Raw genomic sequence first — 19,663 nt, 5'->3', positions numbered from 1 at the left:
GAATGGATGAGTTAATACCGATGGACTCTTCACTCAGCAGCCTCTACCATCAGTGTGTGAATGTTTATGAATGGATGAGTTAACACCGATGGACTCTTTACTCAGCAGCCTCTACCATCAGTGTGTGAATGTGTATGAATGGATGAGTTAATACTGATGATCTCTTTACTCAGCAGCCTCTACCATCAGTGTGTGAGTGTGTATGAATGGATGAGTTAATACCGATGGACTCTTCACTCAGCAGCCTCTACCATCAGTGTGTGAATGTGTATGAATGGATGAGTTAATACTGATGGTCTCTTTACTCAGCAGCCTCTACCATCAGTGTGTGAGTGTGTATGAATGGATGAGTTAATACCGATGGACTCTTCACTCAGCAGCCTCTACCATCAGTGTGTGAATGTGTATGAATGGATGAGTTAATACTGATGGTCTCTTTACTCAGCAGCCTCTACCATCAGTGTGTGAATGTGTATGAATGGATGAGTTAATACTGATGGTCTCTTTACTCAGCAGCCTCTACCATCAGTGTGTGAGTGTGTATGAATGGATGAGTTAATACCGATGGACTCTTCACTCAGCAGCCTCTACCATCAGTGTGTGAATGTTTAATTAATGAATGTTTCATTAACCTGAGGAGCTCTCTCTGGACGCCCGGACCGCCCCTACCTTCATCACTTTGATTCATGTTTGGATATATTTCTGAGGACCAAAGCACAGCACAGGAACTTTAAAGCCTAAACACCTTCCTATGTTCTTTTAACACTTTTATCCCAGGCTTTTATTTCTTTCAGTCGATGAAAATGACCCCGCCTTCGTTATGGACAGGCGTCAATACAAGACGGGCCTGTAATTATTTTCAAACTAAACTCGTGCACAACAAAAAGGTGAAGACTATAAACTAGATTTTAAACCAGGAGGAATATTTAGTGTCCACAAATTAAGGAAATTGATTAAGAATCACTCATTTCAAATGGGCTGGTGGGGGGGGACCCAGTTAATATATTTTTAATCCCAGGAGGCCTTGTTCTTGCAGCAGAAGCCGGGCTCTTGAGTGGGCGGAGCTCCCCCAACTTTCATCTAGGTGACACTACTACCACCCGACGCACAGCCACCACCATCGGACTGTGTCGTCCCCATAACCACCGCCGTCCTCATTCATGCACGGCCTACATCATCAGTGTTAACTCATCCATTCATACACATTCACACACTGATGACAAAGCAGCAGAAGCAACTTGGGGTTAAGTGTCTTCCTCAAGGACACATCGGACATGTGGCTGCAGGAGCTGGGGATCAAACCCCTGACCACCAGTTCTTGGGACCGTTTTATAGCTCATCGCCCCGCTGGGACACGGTGAGAATCTGGTTCAGTGGTTGAAACTGATAAATGTTGCTTTCCTTTTGTTGTCAGAAATGTGTGAATGTGAACCGGCAGGCCATGCAGAGTTCTGTAACTTGAGGTGCAGATTAGTGTCTATATATCTCTAAATAAATAAAACTGTCCTAAGCTAAATTAAGAGACGGGACTGAGATCACAAAAGTGTTGTTGAGCATTTTATTGTAAATGTATTTCTACAGTTCTTGAACTGAAGTAAAACAATGACGAATGAAGCCAAATATTGTTCAATAAATACACGAGGAGGATGGCATGAGAACTTCTGTGATGTCACATCATGCTGCTTCACTCTGTTCTTTATTTACACAGCACCATCTAGTGGTCACCTTTGAAATGTACTTCACAACCTCCCTGTGCACGACAGGAGTTTCAGTTCTGCTCGGGTCAAAACGACTTCATCGGCGCCGCCTCCTTCCTTCACCTTGTCTCCATGACAACGTGACATAGAGGCTTCTGGAAGTTTGGTTTCAGGGCGTGAGAAGAAGAGCACGAGCGAGTTCAGAAAGAGTCCGGTAGCAGACGGGGACAGGAGGCAGAGAGGAGAGCGACAGGCCATGGACAGGGCAAACAAAAAGTGCACAGGTGATATTGGGGCGGGTGTGGACAGGTGGAGGATGATCACGCCATGGACGTCATGGTCACAGGCTCTGGCAGCACTGCAGTTTGTTCTTCTGGCCGTCAGTGGTCGGGGGGACGCTGATGTCAACAACGTTGTTGCCCGGAGACTCATCGTGTGCAGATCTGTCTGCAATCTGCTTCTGTGACACGATGCGGTAGATTTCTGTAAGTGGAAAGTAAAGACAGAAATAAGAAACATGTTTCACATCGACAGTGAAATCCTCCGTAGAGACGTGAACTTTAACGTTTCATCCAAACCTGTTAAAATGTTCTTGAAAGCTTCTTCTACGTTCGTCGAGTCCAGAGCCGACGTCTCGATAAACGAGAGGGTGTTCTTCTCTGATGAGAGAAAAGAAACAAATATCAGTTCATGTCACAGATCATGAAACAAACGGGCATGGCGTGCTCTGTAACCACTCTTTCCACATAGTCCGTGCACGCAGTACGACAACGCCATTCTAGTCAATATCCTGTTTCCACATCACTTTATCAACAAAACAGAAAGAACAACAAATCATCCTCAGAAAGACAAAGAGACATGTTGTTTACACGTTTATATCTTTATTCTCCTGTGATCTTGTAGTTCTCCTGTGATCTCGTAATTTTCCTTTGATCTCGTAGTTCTCCTGAGATCTCGTAGTTCTCATGTGATCTCGTAGTTCTCATGTGATCTTGTAGTTCTCCTGTGATCTTGTAGTTCTCTGTGATCTTGTAGTTCTTCTGTGATCTTGTAGTTCTCCTGTGATCTTGTAGTTCTCCTGTGATATTGTAGTTTTTCTGTGATCATGTAGTTCTGTGATCTTGTAGTTCTCCCGTGATCATGTACTTCTCCTGTGATCTTGTAGTTCTTCTTTGATCTTGTAGTTCTCCTGTGATCTTGTAGTTCTCCTGTGATTTTGTAGTTCTCTGTGATCTTGTAGTTCTTCTGTGATCATGTAGTTCTCCTGTGATCTTGTAGTTCTCTGTGATCTTGTAGTTCTTCTGTGATCATGTAGTTCTCTGTGATCTTGTAGTTCTTCTGTGATCATGTAGTTCTGTGATCTTGTAGTTCTCCCGTGATCTTGTATTTCTCCCGTGATCTTGTAGTTTTCCTGTGATCTTGTAGTTCTGTGATCATGTAGTTCTCCCGTGATCTTGTAGTTTTCCCGTGATCTTGTAGTTCTTCTTTGACCTTGTAGTTCTCCTGTGATCTTGTAGTTCTCCTGTGATCTTGTAGTTCTCTTGTGATCTTGTAGTTCTGTGATCTTGTAGTTCTCCTGTGATCGTGTAGTTCTCCTGTGATCTTGTAGTTCTCTATGATCTTGTAGTTCTCCTTTGATCTTGTAGTTCTCCTGTGATCTTGTAGTTCTCCTGTGATATTGTAGTTATCTATGATCTTGTAGTTCTCCTTTGATCTTGTAGTTCTCCTGTGATCTTGTAGTTCTCCTGTGATCTTGTAGTTATCTATGATCTTGTAGTTCTCCTGTGATCTTGTAGTTCTCCTGTGATTTTGTAGTTCTCCTGTGATCTTGTAGTTCTCTATGATCTTGTAGTTCTCCTGTGATCTTGTAGTTCTCTATGATCTTGTAGTTCTCCTGTGATCTTGTAGTTCTCTATGATTTTGTAGTTCTCCTGTGATCTTGTAGTTCTCCTGTGATATTCTAGTTTTTCTGTGATCATGTAGTTCTGTGATCTTGTAGTTCTCCCGTGATCATGTAGTTCTCTTGTGATCTTGTAGTTCTTCTTTGATCATGTAGTTCTCCCGTGATCTTGTAGTTCTCCTGTGATCTTGTAGTTCTTCTTTGACCTTGTAGTTCTCCTGTGATCTTCTAGTTCTCCTGTGATCTTGTAGTTCTCCTGTGATCGTGTAGTTCTCCTGTGATCTTGTAGTTCTCTATGATCTTGTAGTTCTCCTTTGATCTTGTAGTTCTCCTGTGATCTTGTAGTTATCTATGATCTTGTAGTTCTCCTTTGATCATGTAGTTCTCCCGTGATCTTGTAGTTCTCCTGTAGTTCTTCTTTGACCTTGTAGTTCTCTTGTGATCTTGTAGTTCTGTGATCTTGTAGTTCTCCTGTGATCGTGTAGTTCTCCTGTGATCTTGTAGTTATCTATGATCTTGTAGTTCTCCTGTGATCTTGTAGTTCTCCTGTGATTTTGTAGTTCTCCTGTGATCTTGTAGTTCTCTATGATCTTGTAGTTCTCCTGTGATCTTGTAGTTCTCTATGATCTTGTAGTTCTCTATGATCTTGTAGTTCTCCTGTGATCTTGTAGTTCTCCTGTGATATTGTAGTTTTTCTGTGATCATGTAGTTCTGTGATCTTGTAGCTCTCCCGTGATCATGTAGTTCTCTTGTGATCTTGTAGTTCTTCTTTGATCATGTAGTTCTCCCGTGATCTTGTAGTTCTCCTGTGATCTTGTAGTTCTTCTTTGACCTTGTAGTTCTCCTGTGATCTTGTAGTTCTCCTGTGATCTTGTAGTTCTCCTGTGATCGTGTAGTTCTCCTGTGATCTTGTAGTTCTCTATGATCTTGTAGTTCTCCTTTGATCTTGTAGTTCTCCTGTGATCTTGTAGTTATCTATGATCTTGTAGTTCTCCTTTGATCATGTAGTTCTCCCGTGATCTTGTAGTTCTCCTGTGATCTTGTAGTTCTCTATGATCTTGTAGTTCTCTATGATCTTGTAGTTCTCCTTTGATCTTGTAGTTCTCCTGTGATCTTGTAGTTCTCCTGTGATCTTGTAGTTATCTATGATCTTGTAGTTCTTCTGTGATTTTGTAGTTCTCCTGTGATCTTGTAGTTCTTCTGTGATCTTGTAGTTCTCCTGTGATCTTGTAGTTCTCCTGTGATCTTGTAGTTCTCTTGTGATCGTGTAGTTCTCCTGTGATCTTGTAGTTCTCCTGTGATTTTGTAGTTCTCTATGAGCTTGTAGTTCTCCTGTGATCTTGTAGTTCTCCTGTGATATTGTAGTTTTTCTGTGATCTTGTAGTTCTCCTGTGATCTTGTAGTTCTCCTGTGATTTTGTAGTTCTCTGTGATCTTGCAGTTCTTCTGTGATCATGTAGTTCTGTGATCATGTAGTTCTGTGATCATGTAGTTCTGTGATCATGTAGTTCTGTGATCATGTAGTTCTCCCGTGATCTTGTAGTTCTTCTTTGACCTTGTAGTTCTCCTGTGATCTTGTAGTTCTCCTGTGATCTTGTAGTTCTGTGATCTTGTAGTTCTCCTGTGATCGTGTAGTTCTCCTGTGATCTTGTAGTTCTCCTGTGATTTTGCAGTTCTCTGTGATCTTGTAGTTCTTCTGTGATCTTGTAGTTCTCCTGTGTTCATGTAGTTCTGTGACCTTGTAGTTCTTCTTTGACCTTGTAGTTCTCCTGTGATCTTGTAGTTCTCTTGTGATCTTGTAGTTCTGTGATCTTGTAGTTCTCCTGTGATCGTGTAGTTCTCCTGTGATCTTGTAGTTCTCTTGTGATCTTGTAGTTCTGTGATCTTGTAGTTCTCCTGTGATCGTGTAGTTCTCCTGTGATCTTGTAGTTCTCTATGATCTTGTAGTTCTCCTTTGATCTTGTAGTTCTCCTGTGATCTTGTAGTTCTCCTGTGATCTTGTAGTTCTCCTGTGATCTTGTAGTTATCTATGATCTTGTAGTTCTCCTTTGATCTTGTAGTTCTCCTGTGATCTTGTAGTTATCTTGTGATCTTGTAGTTATCTATGATCTTGTAGTTCTGTGATCTTGTAGTTCTCCTGTGATTTTGTAGTTCTCCTGTGATCTTGTAGTTCTCCTGTGATCTTGTAGTTCTCCTGTGATCGTGTAGTTCTCCTGTGATCTTGTAGTTCTCCTGTGATCTTGTAGTTCTCCTGTGATTTTGTAGTTCTCCTGTGATTTTGCAGTTCTCTGTGATCTTGTAGTTCTTCTGTGATCTTGTAGTTCTCCTGTGTTCATGTAGTTCTGTGACCTTGTAGTTCTCCTGTGATCTTGTAGTTCTCTTGTGATCTTGTAGTTCTGTGATCTTGTAGTTCTCCTGTGATCTTGTAGTTCTCCTGTGATCGTGTAGTTCTCCTGTGATCTTGTAGTTCTCTTGTGATCTTGTAGTTCTGTGATCTTGTAGTTCTCCTGTGATCGTGTAGTTCTCCTGTGATCTTGTAGTTCTCTATGATCTTGTAGTTCTCCTTTGATCTTGTAGTTCTCCTGTGATCTTGTAGTTCTCCTGTGATCTTGTAGTTCTCCTGTGATCTTGTAGTTATCTATGATCTTGTAGTTCTCCTTTGATCTTGTAGTTCTCCTGTGATCTTGTAGTTCTCCTGTGATCTTGTAGTTATCTATGATCTTGTAGTTCTGTGATCTTGTAGTTCTCCTGTGATTTTGTAGTTCTCCTGTGATCTTGTAGTTCTCCTGTGATCGTGTAGTTCTCCTGTGATCTTGTAGTTCTCCTGTGATCTTGTAGTTCTCCTGTGATTTTGTAGTTCTCTATGATCTTGTAGTTCTCCTGTGATCTTGTAGTTCTCCTGTGATATTGTAGTTTTTCTGTGATCATGTAGTTCTGTGATCTTGTAGTTCTCCCGTGATCATGTACTTCTCTTGTGATCTTGTAGTTCTCCTGTGATCTTGTAGTTCTCCTGTGATTTTGTAGTTCTCTGTGATCTTGTAGTTCTCTTGTGATCTTGTAGTTCTCCCGTGATCTTGTAGTTCTCGTAGTTCTCTTGTGATCTTGTAGTTCTCCTGTGATTTTGTAGTTCTCTGTGATCTTGTAGTTCTTCTGTGATCTTGTAGTTCTCCTGTGTTCATGTAGTTCTGTGACCTTGTAGTTCTCCCGTGATCTTGTAGTTCTCTTGTAGTTCTCTTGTGATCTTGTAGTTCTCCTGTGATCTTGTAGTCCTCCTGTGATCTTGTAGTGATCTTGTAGTTCTCCTGTGATCTTGTAGTTCTCCTCCTGTGATCTTGTAGTTCTCCTGTGATCTTGTAGTTCTCCTGTGATCTTGTAGTTTTTCTGTGATCTTGTAGTTCTCCTGTGTTCATGTAGTTCTGTGACCATGTAGTTCTCCCGTGATCTTGTAGTTCTCCCGTGATCTTGTAGTTCTCTTGTAGTTCTCTGTGATCTTGTAGTTCTCCTGTGATCATGTAGTTCTGTGATCTTGTAGTTCTCCTGTGATCTTGTAGTTCTCTATGATCTTGTAGTTATCCTGTGATCTTGTAGTTATCCTGTGATCTTGTAGTTCTCCTGTGATCTTGTAGTTCTCCTGTGATTTTATAATCTCCTGAGATCTTGTGATCCCGTGTGTACAGCTGCTCAAGTTTATACTCTAAATTTTGACCTCACACAATTACTGGACACATTTTATCTAGTCTCTTTCCTTTTCTTGGACGTAATATATACCCCAAAGTGTCAGACTTTTGAGACTTCTTCTTCTGTCTTTTTCTCTGTGTTTTTTGCAGTTCCTGTAATTGCTTTTCCAATAATTGCTTGGTTTCTGGACTGGTAGAGTCACTTATGTTCACAAGACATCTATTTATAGTCCTCTCAATCTCTCTTAAAACCCTGCATCCATCATCTTCCACCCCTGCACTGGCTGCTAGCAGGTGAAGATATGTAGGACCTTCTCTCTCTCTCTATCACTCTCATCTGTGATGTGATAGTTGCCCTCCTGTCTAATCACTGGGAGCTGAGGATAAACCTCAGTAAACTTCACTTCCTTCTCATAAGGCGGGCGCTTCATTGCTGATGCAGTATGTGAAAAGGATGTGTTAACCTTCTCCATTAACTTTCCTGCTTCCTTATCATTTTTCTTTATTTCTTGCATATTTATGTTCCTTTTTTCTCCTGCAGCTTCTAACAATTTCTGTCCCTCATTTTCAAACAACTGCAGAATGCCAAGTTCAGTTTGTCTTTTCTCCTTACGTCTCTTTCCCCTTTTGCCTTTCTTCTGATTTACCTTATATGTAGACACAAGCACCTGTATTGTTTTAATCACATCCAGGTTCAAAGTCCCTTCCACTGGCCAAGGCTGGTCAATGTCAGGTCAACGCTTGCTCCATTTTTCCGATATTTTTGGACCAGAAATGGACCCCGTAGGATAGGGCACGTGTCGTAGGACACAGTAAAACCGTGGCACTGACAGAACGCAGCGTGCATGGATTGTGGATGGATGTGGAAATTGTGTGTTACACTTTACCTGCGAAAGCTCGAGCCTCATCAGTTGGCACGGCCCTGAGGTGGCGAAGGTCGCTCTTGTTTCCAACCAGCATGATGACGATGTTGTTGTCAGCATGGTCCCTGAGCTCCTTCAGCCAGCGCTCCATGTTCTCATAGGTCAGGTGTTTGGCGATATCATAAACTAGGAGAGCGCCGACTGCACCCCGGTAATACCTGGTGACGACATGAACCAGAATAGAATTACTTTATCTGTTTTATTGTATCGATCATGGTCGTGTAAACCCAAACCGCAGTGCCGGGATCTAAAACATGGATCTGGAACGCCGCTGTTGTTCGTGGTAAGTCAGTTTCCCAGCAACATGTGCACAGAAGCCCCGAGTCCAACAAGCTGTTCAGTTCATTTCGGAAAACATTTATTGGATTATTCAACATCCACAATCAGGAAAGGTACCAAAATAACTGATCTTTACCATCCTACGTTTTGGCTCCCCTTCTGTTGGGGTGCCAAGCGAACTGCTCCGACCCTGAAAGGAGGCACGAGATACTGCAGGCTGATGATTGGTCGAAAGAATCCTCACTTCCTGTGCTTCCTTACTTACAGGTATAATTGGCAATGATATTTATATTAAACTAATTTACTGTCGTCATGGAGACAACATTATGTAGAGATGGGACTGATCCGATCTTATATCGGTATCGGGTCTGATATCGAAGTAATTTACTGATCAGATATCGGACTGACAGCGCTGATCCACGTCACTGATTAAGAAATACGGTCGGGCACTTAAAACGTCCTCACTTCGCTCAGTCTCTCTTTGAAGACGTTCTGACTGAACTGTAAGAAGAGTCCACAAATCGTCTCCATGGCGACGCTCAGACGAGATGGAACAGCTCCTTCTGTATAAAATAAAATTCTACACTTCAGTTAAAAACTTTTAATTTGAAAAACCTGACAGTTGTTGCTGCTTCCTGTTTGTCAGCACAATGTAACGCCATGTTTACTACAGCTTTGTGTATCCTTACAGATAACAACAACAACACTGTTAGTTATGATATAAAGACATTGGAGTCTGAGTCGGTATCTGAAAGAAGTGGATCTGTGATTCTTTAAACTAACAACGTGTTGGTGGCAAACCGACATGACCTGAACAGCCGCGGCATGTCGGGGCTCCTGAGGCGTCGTCCCTCATCTCCCCGTCACTCTAGGAATACTCACGCTGAGGTAATGGCTCTGTAGCGTTCCTGTCCCGCCGTGTCCCAGATCTGAGCCTTGATGGTCTTGCCGTCCACCTGGATGCTGCGGGTGGCGAACTCCACCCCGATGGTGCTCTTGCTCTCCAGGTTGAACTCATTTCTGGTGAAGCGGGACAGCAGGTTACTCTTCCCCACTCCAGAGTCTCCGATTAGAACGACTGCAACAAAAACAAAAACAGAAATGTGAATTCAATTCATTCAGTAAGTTATCTGATAGGAACTTTATTCCCAGGGCTGCAGTACGCTCTCCACCTGTTGGCGGTACAGAGCGAACACCTGAACACCTGAGGATACACACAACACAAGCAGGGACCTGAACACGAGGAAACAACGACAGGAAGTGCAAACCAACGGCTTCACGTTAGATGATGACAGTGAGGGATGGAGACAATCAGGGATCAGACTGAACCTAGATTAAGGGATTTGTTTAAAGCGGTTTGCGATTGGCAATGAGTTGAATTTTTAGACTTAAAAAAAAAACCGGTTCTATTACTCTGTGTGTATTTGAGGTATAGCCATCTTAAAGTCTCTGAAAGACTTTTAACACTGGATTAAATGATTTGAAAATAAGCAGCGGGTGTATCAAACAGATTAATATCATAATCATCAGAAGCATCAATTATTCTTAAGGTCGTAGGTGTTCATGGAGAAGTCGGGTCTCTAACTTTTTCTTAAAGATGGAAAGGACTCTGCAGATTGAATCTAGTTTGGTATTTCATCCCACCATTGGGAGGGGTGACGACAGAAGAGAAGAGTCTAACTTGAAACTTAGAGTGGTGGTTATGAAGGTCGGACGAGGTGCCTTTGATTGTCCAGATTGCAGAGGGCGGGAACGGGATGTTCTGCAGTTAAGGCCTGGATTTATGTGAGCCGGTGGAGGGAGGTGAACAGCAGAGCGATATGTCAGTTTAAGACCAGATGCACCGCTGCGTTCTGGATCATCTGCAGGGGTTTGAGTGTGCATGCAGTGAGACCTGAGAGTCAGGAGTTGTGTGTGATATCACAAGAGCTCGAACCAGGAGCTATGCAGTATGCTCTGACAGGTAAGGTCTGCTCTTCCACATGACTAGCAATCGAGACTAAGTTTAGCTGGTCATCATTGTGAGTGCTATCTATTTGTGGTTGAATATAGACGGACTGGCTGGGATAACGAGGAGCTCATAGGATGAGTTGAAGGTGACGATCTTTCCTCCAGTCAGAGATATCAGCAGACGGGGCAAGCTCCAGGCCGAGACTGTGATGTCATCTGATAGAGACGTATTCATAACTGATGATTCATGTGCTGCATGTAGCCTCATTAATATCTTTCATGCAAACACTGACTGTCACATATTCTGTACTACACAACTTTAGTCTTAACGTGCAGGATTCTCATTCAACAGTAAAGTTAGAACTCAGTCATGGCCACAGTCAGTATCAGTAAAAGTGCTGACTTCTTTATCTGCCCTTCTCCTTATCAGACTTTGAACAGCTGTCCAGGACTCGAGCAGGAAGGAGCTGACAAATACTCTACGGGAAATCTGACTCATCAGTTTGTCAAGGCCTCTGTTCCTGAGTCTCTGCTTCAGAGGATCAGTCAGTGTGTCCCAACAATCCCCGCTCGCCACACGTGATGAGGACAGTTTTTATTAGCAGTACTCAATAAAGGGGTGCGGCTGTGGCTCAGTGGTAGTCAGTCGTCGATCCCAAGCTCCTGCAGCCACATGTCAGATGTGTCCTCGTGCAAAACGGAGTCAGCACATTGTTCCTTCCAATTAAAATACAGACTTCTCCTAAAGTAAAGACAGAGTCAGCAGATTGTTCCTTCAAAATAAAAGACAGACTTCTCCTAAAGTAAAGACAGAGTCAGCAGCTTGTTCCTTCAAAATAAAATACAGACTTCTCCTAAATTGAAGCTGCTCCATTGTCTCTTCTGGGCCTCCATACATGTGTGGTGGTGACTGTGTCTGCAGAGACTCTGTCCTCTGACTGGATTTTACTGTTCTGCTTTGTTCTGGTTGACTCGGGACGTTTCTGGGCGGAGCTGGTGTGTTTCCTCCAGCCAATGACAGCGCAGCAGGTGAGTTTAGGAGTGGATAAAAATATAATCAGAGTGAGGAGAAACACCAAGTGGATAAAGCTCGTTCTAAAACGAGGGTGAACCTTGTGTTGTCTTTTACCCGTGGACGTGGAGTTGGTCTACTTCCTGTTGGACAGGCAGGTGACAAACACCAGCAGTTAGCTTGTGCTAGCGTGCGTTAGCTTGCAGTGTAGCTACAAGCAGTAAACGTACACACTACATCCTGCAGTGAGCCCAGGAGGAGGAGGGGCTTAGTTTGAATGTTTACAAACATTTCTACTGACTCCGCCATTAACTCCAAGATGCTCACACTGCTTTCTTGGTGGCGTATGAATGGATGAGTTAATACTGATGGACTCTTTACTCAGCAGCCTCTACCATCGGTGTGTGAATGTGTATGAATGGATGAGTTAATACTGATGGACTCTTTACACAGCAGCCTCTACCATCAGTGTGTGAATGTGTACGAATGGATGAGTTAATACTGATGGACTCTTTACACAGCAGCCTCTACCATCAGTGTGTGAATGTGTATGAATGGATGAGTTAATACTGATGGACTCTTTACACAGCAGCCTCTACCATCAGTGTGTGAATGTGTATGAATGGATGAGTTAATACTGATGGACTCTTTACACAGCAGCCTCTACCATCAGTGTGTGAATGTGTATGAATGGATGAGTTAATAATGATGGACTCTTTACTCAGCAGCCTCTACCATCAGTGTGTTAATGTGTATGAATGGATGAGTTAATACTGATGGACTCTTTACACAGCAGACTCTACCATCAGTGTGTGAATGTGTATGAATGGATGAGTTAATAATGATGGACTCTTTACACAGCAGCCTCTACCATCAGTGTGTGAATGTGTATGAATGGATGAGTTAATACTGATGGACTCTTTACACAGCAGCCTCTACCATCAGTGTGTGAATGTGTATGAATGGATGAGTTAATACTGATGGACTCTTTACTCAGCAGCCTCTACCATCAGTGTGTGAATGTGTATGAATGGATGAGTTAATACTGATGGACTCTTTACTCAGCAGCCTCTACCATCAGTGTGTGAATGTGTATGAATGGATGAGTTAATACTGATGGACTCTTTACACAGCAGCCTCTACCATCAGTGTGTGAATGTGTATGAATGGATGAGTTAATACTGATGGACTCTTTACTCAGCAGCCTCTACCATCAGTGTGTGAATGTGTATGAATGGATGAGTTAATACTGATGGACTCTTTACTCAGCAGCCTCTACCATCAGTGTGTGAATGTGTATGAATGGATGAGTTAATACTGATGGACTCTTTACTCAGCAGCCGCTACCATCAGTGTGTGAATATGTATGAATGGATGAGTTAATACTGATGGACTCTTTACACAGCAGCCTCTACCATCAGTGTGTGAATGTGTATGAATGGATGAGTTAATACTGATGGACTCTTTACTCAGCAGCCTCTACCATCAGTGTGTGAATGTGTATGAATGGATGAGTTAATACTGATGGACTCTTTACTCAGCAGCCGCTACCATCAGTGTGTGAATGTGTAGTTGTGACCTGCGTTATAAAAACACTGAGTAGTCAGAAGACTAAATAAATAAACAAGCTGAAGTCCATCCTGTGAACTCAGTTGTAAAATCTTCAGGTTTCGACCTTTGAGATAAAAACTGAGTAACTTTAACAAGGATAGTAAGTCCAGCAGCGTGGTTTCAGGGCAACAGTATAAAACCGGGATGGGCCACTTTGATTTGACAAAGTGGGCCACATTATTTTGATTCTCACTTCCAAAGGGCCAAATTGTAAGAAATTATAGGAAACACAAAAAGACAATGATTATAATTAAACTAAAAGACCTATATGTACATATATATATAATATTTAGCCTTCATCAGAATGTATCAACATTCATATTTTCAAACTCAAACAGAAATGCTCCCTTTAATGAGCTAAACAGAATTAAAGCCATTTTTAACGACTTTTTCAGTCCTATGAGTCTTTTTGTGTTCATTAACGTTTATTTCACTTCCTTCTTTCATCATATTCCAGTACTGAAAATCTTTTGATTACAATCATCACCTTCCTTTTCTATGTGCACGGTGTCTTATTGGCAACTAAGGCTGACATACACATGGAAGGTTTCCTCATGTTTTCTTTGTGTTTTTAATTGACTGATATTAGAAATTAACTGGTTCACCTGCTCTTTCCGTGTGTCCCTCGACTGTTATTTTATTTTTTTGGGAGAAAAGTTTGTTGTTAATATATTCGTTGTATTTTTCTAAAAAAAAACAAAAAACATTTATTTAACAAAGATTAACTTTTCTTTTTTTACATGAATTGTATGAATGTTTACCAGAATCCCACTGTGACATCACAAGGAGAGCACATTTGAAACAGAGCATTTTTCTCTGTGATGTAAGACTTATACAGACCACAAACAAAGGACTGGATGGGTTTATTTCACATGTTGTGGGTCAGTAGACTCTCAGGTCACACAAATATATGTTGAGAAACACTGAAGAAGTGGATTCTTCATAATATGTCCGCTTTAAGAAGAAGAATCATCTCCAGAGAGAAAGCTGCTGTTGGTAAACTTGGAAGGTAAACTATGTTTTAACCACTGTTTCAAATAAACAGGCTGTTAAGATTTACACAGGAGAACATTATCACCTTAATAATTAAGTTATAATCGTGATAATTATAGCCTGGGATAACTTCATTTAGATGATAAAGTTTGACTTCATGTTAGTGGATGAAGGTGATCCACCCCGTTAGCTTTGGGAGGCTAACTCACCAACAGACCTCCTACTTTAAGATCTAAATTATTTTCTACAGAGACCCTCAGGAGTAAGCTAGCGGAACATAAAGCCGGGTAGATACCTGGAACAGAAGATACCTGCCCCCCCCCTTCAGTTAGCATGATTAGCCTCCGTTAGCTTAGCCGCCACCAGCTACTGATGTTAGAGCTCTGACGTTACACAGTTAGCACACATGCTAACCGAGGGCTAGCACGTTTCCTTACTGGATAACATCGAACAAGGTTATCGATAGTTTCCGCTCCGCTCACCTTTGAACAAGAAGTCGTACTCGTCGTCTCTGTTCCCCATGTTTTGATACGATCACCTTTCAGAGTTTGGGGTGATGACAGAAAGTAGTTCCCCTGCCCTCGCCAGGTTGCTGTGCCCAGATGACAGGAGACAATGCGCACATAGCGCAGGGAGCAGGGGCGTAGACAGACCCTTTTTTAGAGGGGGCGGGGGATGAACCGGGCCACCGACTTCTGCAGTCCGCAAGTGTTATGAACACACACATGAAAAGCATTAATTAACCCTTTCTATTTCCAGAATAAAGTGGCAACAATTAGATCATGGATTCTCAGCCAGCCTCCTCACCATCACCAACTCATGAAAAATCAATTCTGATATTATATGTGAAGAGAAATTGAGCTGCTTGGACCTCAGACGAGACAAAACATGGGACAGAGCAACGACACGGAGCAAAACCAATATTTAAAAGACGGCTAAAAGACTTTTTGAAAACAATTATTTTCCTGCACACACTCGTGATCCACTGAAAACAGCTCCCTATTTAAAATACTTACCCAAATGAAATGAGCTACATTCAAATGCAAAGGAAGCTACCAGCAGCCTGTTGTAACCATAAACTGTAAATATGAATGGACGCAGCCTGAGTGACGTCCCCCCGTCTGTTCCTGTAGGGGACGCTGGAGTCCCATCAATGGCGGTCTCCATGCTGGAAATGCTGTCTCAGTCTAACTTTCAGTCAACCTAACTACAGACTGAGAGCTGGAACTGAGGCGGGTTTTAAACCTCCTGACAAACCGTTACACCACGCCCACCTGTCAATCAGGTCAGCTACACACCTTATTGTGAATAACTCTTATCCTTCATCAAATCAAAACTGATGAGTCATCAAAACATTCACCCCCCGTACAGTGTGTGTCGATCGAGACATGAGCTCATCACACCTATTTGTTTTTTTGAAGCAGGCTGTAAACATGTTAATCTCTGCTGTAAAAACAGACTTTTTAGAATGAGTGTGTATGTGACTTCCTGTGCTTCAAGTCAAACAGCCAGTCCTTGTTTAAGATTTTGGGGAGGTGAATCAGATGTTTAGCTCTGCCCATAGAGAGAGAAGCTGCTGTTAGAGTTGCGTTACAGCGTCACAGCTCAGGAGAAACTACCAACAAACAATAAAATCTGTTTTCCCACTGGGGCCTCTCAAACTGCTGTTGTAATGTTTATTAACTTTAAATGTAGTGTTCTGCACATTTGTGTATCATCGTCAACGAGTGAATAAGAAGATATCCTCTGATTCTATTCTTAACGTGGTATTGGCACATGCTTCTCACACATTCATGTATTTCATGTTTGTTTGTATGGGGACAAGTATGGAGCAACACTACAGCATTTATAGCCTTTAAGCTTCTTTGCAATGCTCGTCTCTTGAGGGGCTGAAACACACACACGCCCGGACAGGATGCTGTGGACTAATGGAGGGATGTCAGAGTGAGGGGGCTGCACACAGCGAGCGCTCCTGAGCCGGTGGGGGTTTCACTGCCTGGCTCAAGGGCACCTCTGCAGTGCTCAGGAAGTTAACTGGCATCCCTCCAGTTCAAAAACAAGTCCCTACAGACGGAACTACTGCCGCCCCGAGTGTTAACATTAAAATATCTTACCTGTAACAACGAGAAAGCACAATAAACTAAAGGCTGAGGAATGATCATTTAGATGAAATAAAGCTCAAATATGATCAACCTTCATGAATAACTCACAAACTGCTGTTTTACAGAAGTGGGTCATATGTTTTTAGTATTTTTTTAATAAAGTCGAGTAAACTTTCCTGAACCACAAAAACATTTGTTGCAACTATTCAGCATAATCGTGGGCAGAACTGATATTTGGGAGGGTGCACAAAATGGAAATTCCCCACTTCCCCGGGACCAGGACGAGCCGGCGCTAGGTGCAGGGTTGAATCTGACCTCGGCCCTTTGCTGCACGTCATCCGCCCACTCTCTCTCCTCCCAAAATGTCCTGTCTCAGCTACACAATATACAGCCTCACATCTGTCCATAGACCTTCACCCTGAATCAAGTTTACTCTGCTGCTTTAGTTTACGTTTACTGAAAAGGGATCACATACAGTGTATGGATGAAACCAGAACAAAGTCCCTATTATGGCCAGCAGAGGGAGCCACCATCCCGGTCATTAAGGTCAGCATGATGGACTAAGACTACAGGCAGGGTTCATATCAGAAATGTAGACCCCTTCATCCTCCAACCAGCTGCTTTTCGTTCACATTAACTCCACCATCAAACATCCATATCCATAAAAGATTTATACATCAAGGATTTAACTTAACATTCCTACTGGTTGTAAAAAATACTTGCTGGAGGTAAGAGATGTAAGTTTGCAAAAACAATGATGACAGTGGTAAATATGTAATAACAATATAGGGGGTTATCCAGAGCTGTGCAAATTTGTGGCTGTGTAATCAAAGATATTTATGTTAAAGTGCAGGAGTGTAGATACGTTATCAGTTGAAAGTATTCACTTTAATGATGATCAGACAATGTCGTTAACTTAAATGTAAGGATAGTGTGTCAATTTTACAAGTAGCATGAGCATAACAGACTGATAGAAGATCTCCAACATCTTGCTGCACACGTTGAAGGATCTCAGCTTCCTCAGAAAGTAGAGTCGGCTCATCCCCTTCTTGTACACAGCCTGAGTGTTGGCCTTCCAATTCAGTTTGTTGTCTATGTTGACACCCAGGTGCTTGTACTCCTCCACCACAGACACATCCTCTCCCAGGATGCACAGCGGTGGTGGCTCTGTCCTCTTCCTTTTGAAGTCAATCACCATCTCCCTGGTCTTATCCAAATTCAGAAGCAAGTGATTGATTCCTGTCCACTCTTTCCCATCATTTATACACCCCACCACCGCAGAGTCATCAGAAAACTTCTGCAAATGGCATGACCTGGAGTCGTACTGAAAGTCAGAGGTGTACAAGGTGAAAAGGAAAGGAGACAGCACAGTACCCTGTGGAGCTCCTGTACTACTCTCCACCATTCCAGACTGAACACTGCCAAGTCGGACACATTTTTCAGGCCTTTCACTGATCTCAATCTCATGTGTCTTCACACATGTGAATGGACTTCAGCTTGATTATTTCTTTTCTACTCTTCATCCACGCTGATGGTAGAGGCTGCTGAGTAAAGAGTCCATCAGTATTAACTCATCCATTCATACACATTCACACACTGATGGTAGAGGCTGCTGTGTAAAGAGTCCATCAGTATTAACTCATCCATTCATACACATTCACACACTGATGGTAGAGGCTGCTGTGTAAAGAGACCATCAGTATTAACTCATCCATTCATACACATTCACACACTGATGGTAGAGGCTGCTGAGTAAAGAGACCATCAGTATTAACTCATCCATTCATACACATTCACACACTGATGGTAGAGGCTGCTGAGTAAAGAGTCCATCAGTATTAACTCATCCATTCATACACATTCACACACTGATGGTAGAGGCTGCTGAGTAAAGAGTCCATCAGTATTAACACATCCATTCATACACATTCACACACTGATGGTAGAGGCTGCTGAGTAAAGAGTCCATCAGTATTAACTCATCCATTCATACACATTCACACACTGATGGTAGAGGCTGCTGAGTAAAGAGTCCATCAGTATTAACTCATCCATTCATACACATTCACACACTGATGGTAGAGGCTGCTGTGTAAAGAGTCCATCAGTATTAACTCATCCATTCATACACATTAACACACTGATGGTAGAGGCTGCTGAGTAAAGAGACCATCAGTATTAACTCATCCATTCATACACATTCACACACTGATGGTAGAGGCTGCTGAGTAAAGAGACCATCAGTATTAACTCATCCATTCATACACACTCACACACTGATGGTAGAGGCTGCTGAGTAAAGAGTCCATCAGTATTAACACATCCATTCATACACATTCACACACTGATGGTAGAGGCTGCTGTGTAAAGAGTCCATCAGTATTAACTCATCCATTCATACACATTCACACACTAATGGTAGAGGCTGCTGAGTAAAGAGACCATCAGTATTAACTCATCCATTCATACACATTCACACACTGATGGTAGAGGCTGCTGAGTAAAGAGACCATCAGTATTAACTCATCCATTCATACACATTCACACACTGATGGTAGAGTCTGCTGAGTAAAGAGTCCATCAGTATTAACTCATCCATTCATACACATTCACACACTGATGGTAGAGGCTGCTGAGTAAAGAGTCCATCAGTATTAACTCATCCATTCATACACATTCACACACTGATGGTAGAGGCTGCTGAGTAAAGAGTCCATCAGTATTAACACATCCATTCATACACATTCACACACTGATGGTAGAGGCTGCTGAGTAAAGAGACCATCAGTATTAACTCATCCATTCATACACATTCATACGCCTCTGATGAAGCAGCAGGAGCAACTTGGGGTTTAGTGTCTTGCCCAAGGACACATCGAACATGTTGCTGCATGTTGTTCCTTCTTGTTGAGAGATATCCAGACATCAGTCAGATGTGATAGCATTGATTTAGCCCGCAGACTTCTTCTGCTTAACTGGAAATCACCAATCGACCGCTCCATCTCGTATCGCTGGATTGACGAGGTTGTCAGATCTTAAACTGGATTATAATCAGAAACTCGGTTCAGAGATTATTGACAAGATTTAAAAAAAAACTTGCCATCCTTCCTAGACTATTATGCAAACAAATGAGATGACAAATATTTCAATTAAATATTAAATCTAAATGTTATGATTCTAAATATTTTAAATCTTAGCTCAGTATTTGGATTGATAGCAAATATACCGGATTAAAGTTAAATATTTATTTTTTACATTATAAAAATAGGCTATGTCATGAACTTAATGGAAGCGTTATTTGGGGTTAGGGTTATTTAACAAAGCTGTTCAGTGTTTCCAGGTTTCTCTTATTTATTACACATACACGCGTTGTTCATAAGAAACTACACAGACTGGTACATCCGGGTGGGAGTTTCTGTGACCCCCCTCAGGCAGGCAAGTCATTTCCATTCTTGAGAAAAGACGTCAAAAAGCAGCGAAAGCAGATCCACCTAGAAGATATTTTTAAATGTCCCCGCCC

General features: G+C 42.1%; 1 protein-coding gene and 1 long non-coding RNA gene across 2 annotated transcripts; one reads left to right on the top strand and one right to left on the bottom strand.

Annotated features, from left to right (window-relative positions):
• Window positions 1-1,544: 1,544 nt before the first annotated feature.
• On the bottom strand, window positions 1,545-14,684 carry LOC132955598 (ras-related protein Rab-11B-like). The gene is made up of 5 exons (XM_061028511.1): window positions 14,524-14,684; window positions 9,358-9,553; window positions 8,161-8,354; window positions 2,276-2,356; window positions 1,545-2,180 (listed from the first exon to the last, which is right to left on the bottom strand). The coding sequence occupies exons 1-5, from the start codon at window positions 14,561-14,563 to the stop codon at window positions 2,038-2,040; spliced, it is 654 nt and encodes a 217-aa protein (XP_060884494.1). The 5' UTR covers window positions 14,564-14,684; the 3' UTR covers window positions 1,545-2,037.
• LOC132955606 (uncharacterized) lies at window positions 11,163-12,019 on the top strand. Its single transcript, XR_009665940.1, has 2 exons — window positions 11,163-11,458; window positions 11,496-12,019. It is a non-coding gene; the product is annotated as an uncharacterized LOC132955606 (long non-coding RNA).
• Window positions 14,685-19,663: the final 4,979 nt, after the last annotated feature.

The sequence above is a fragment of the Labrus mixtus genome, chromosome 3 (assembly GCF_963584025.1).
Source record: "Labrus mixtus chromosome 3, fLabMix1.1, whole genome shotgun sequence".
In the NCBI taxonomy this organism is placed as follows: Eukaryota; Metazoa; Chordata; class Actinopteri; order Labriformes; family Labridae; genus Labrus; species Labrus mixtus.
The sequence above is the reverse complement of the archived record's forward strand: the minus strand, read 5'-3'. Positions and strand labels throughout refer to the sequence as shown.

Coding starts and splice junctions, on each gene's coding strand:
- LOC132955598 (XM_061028511.1), bottom strand. CDS start 14,563: ATGGGGAACAGAGACGACGAGTACGACTTCTTGTTCAAAG. Junction 2,357..8,160: donor TGAGGCTCGAGCTTTCGCAG/GTAAAGTGTAAC, acceptor TTCTCTCATCAG/AGAAGAACACCCTCTCGTTT. Junction 2,181..2,275: donor TTTCAAGAACATTTTAACAG/GTTTGGATGAAA, acceptor TTCCACTTACAG/AAATCTACCGCATCGTGTCA.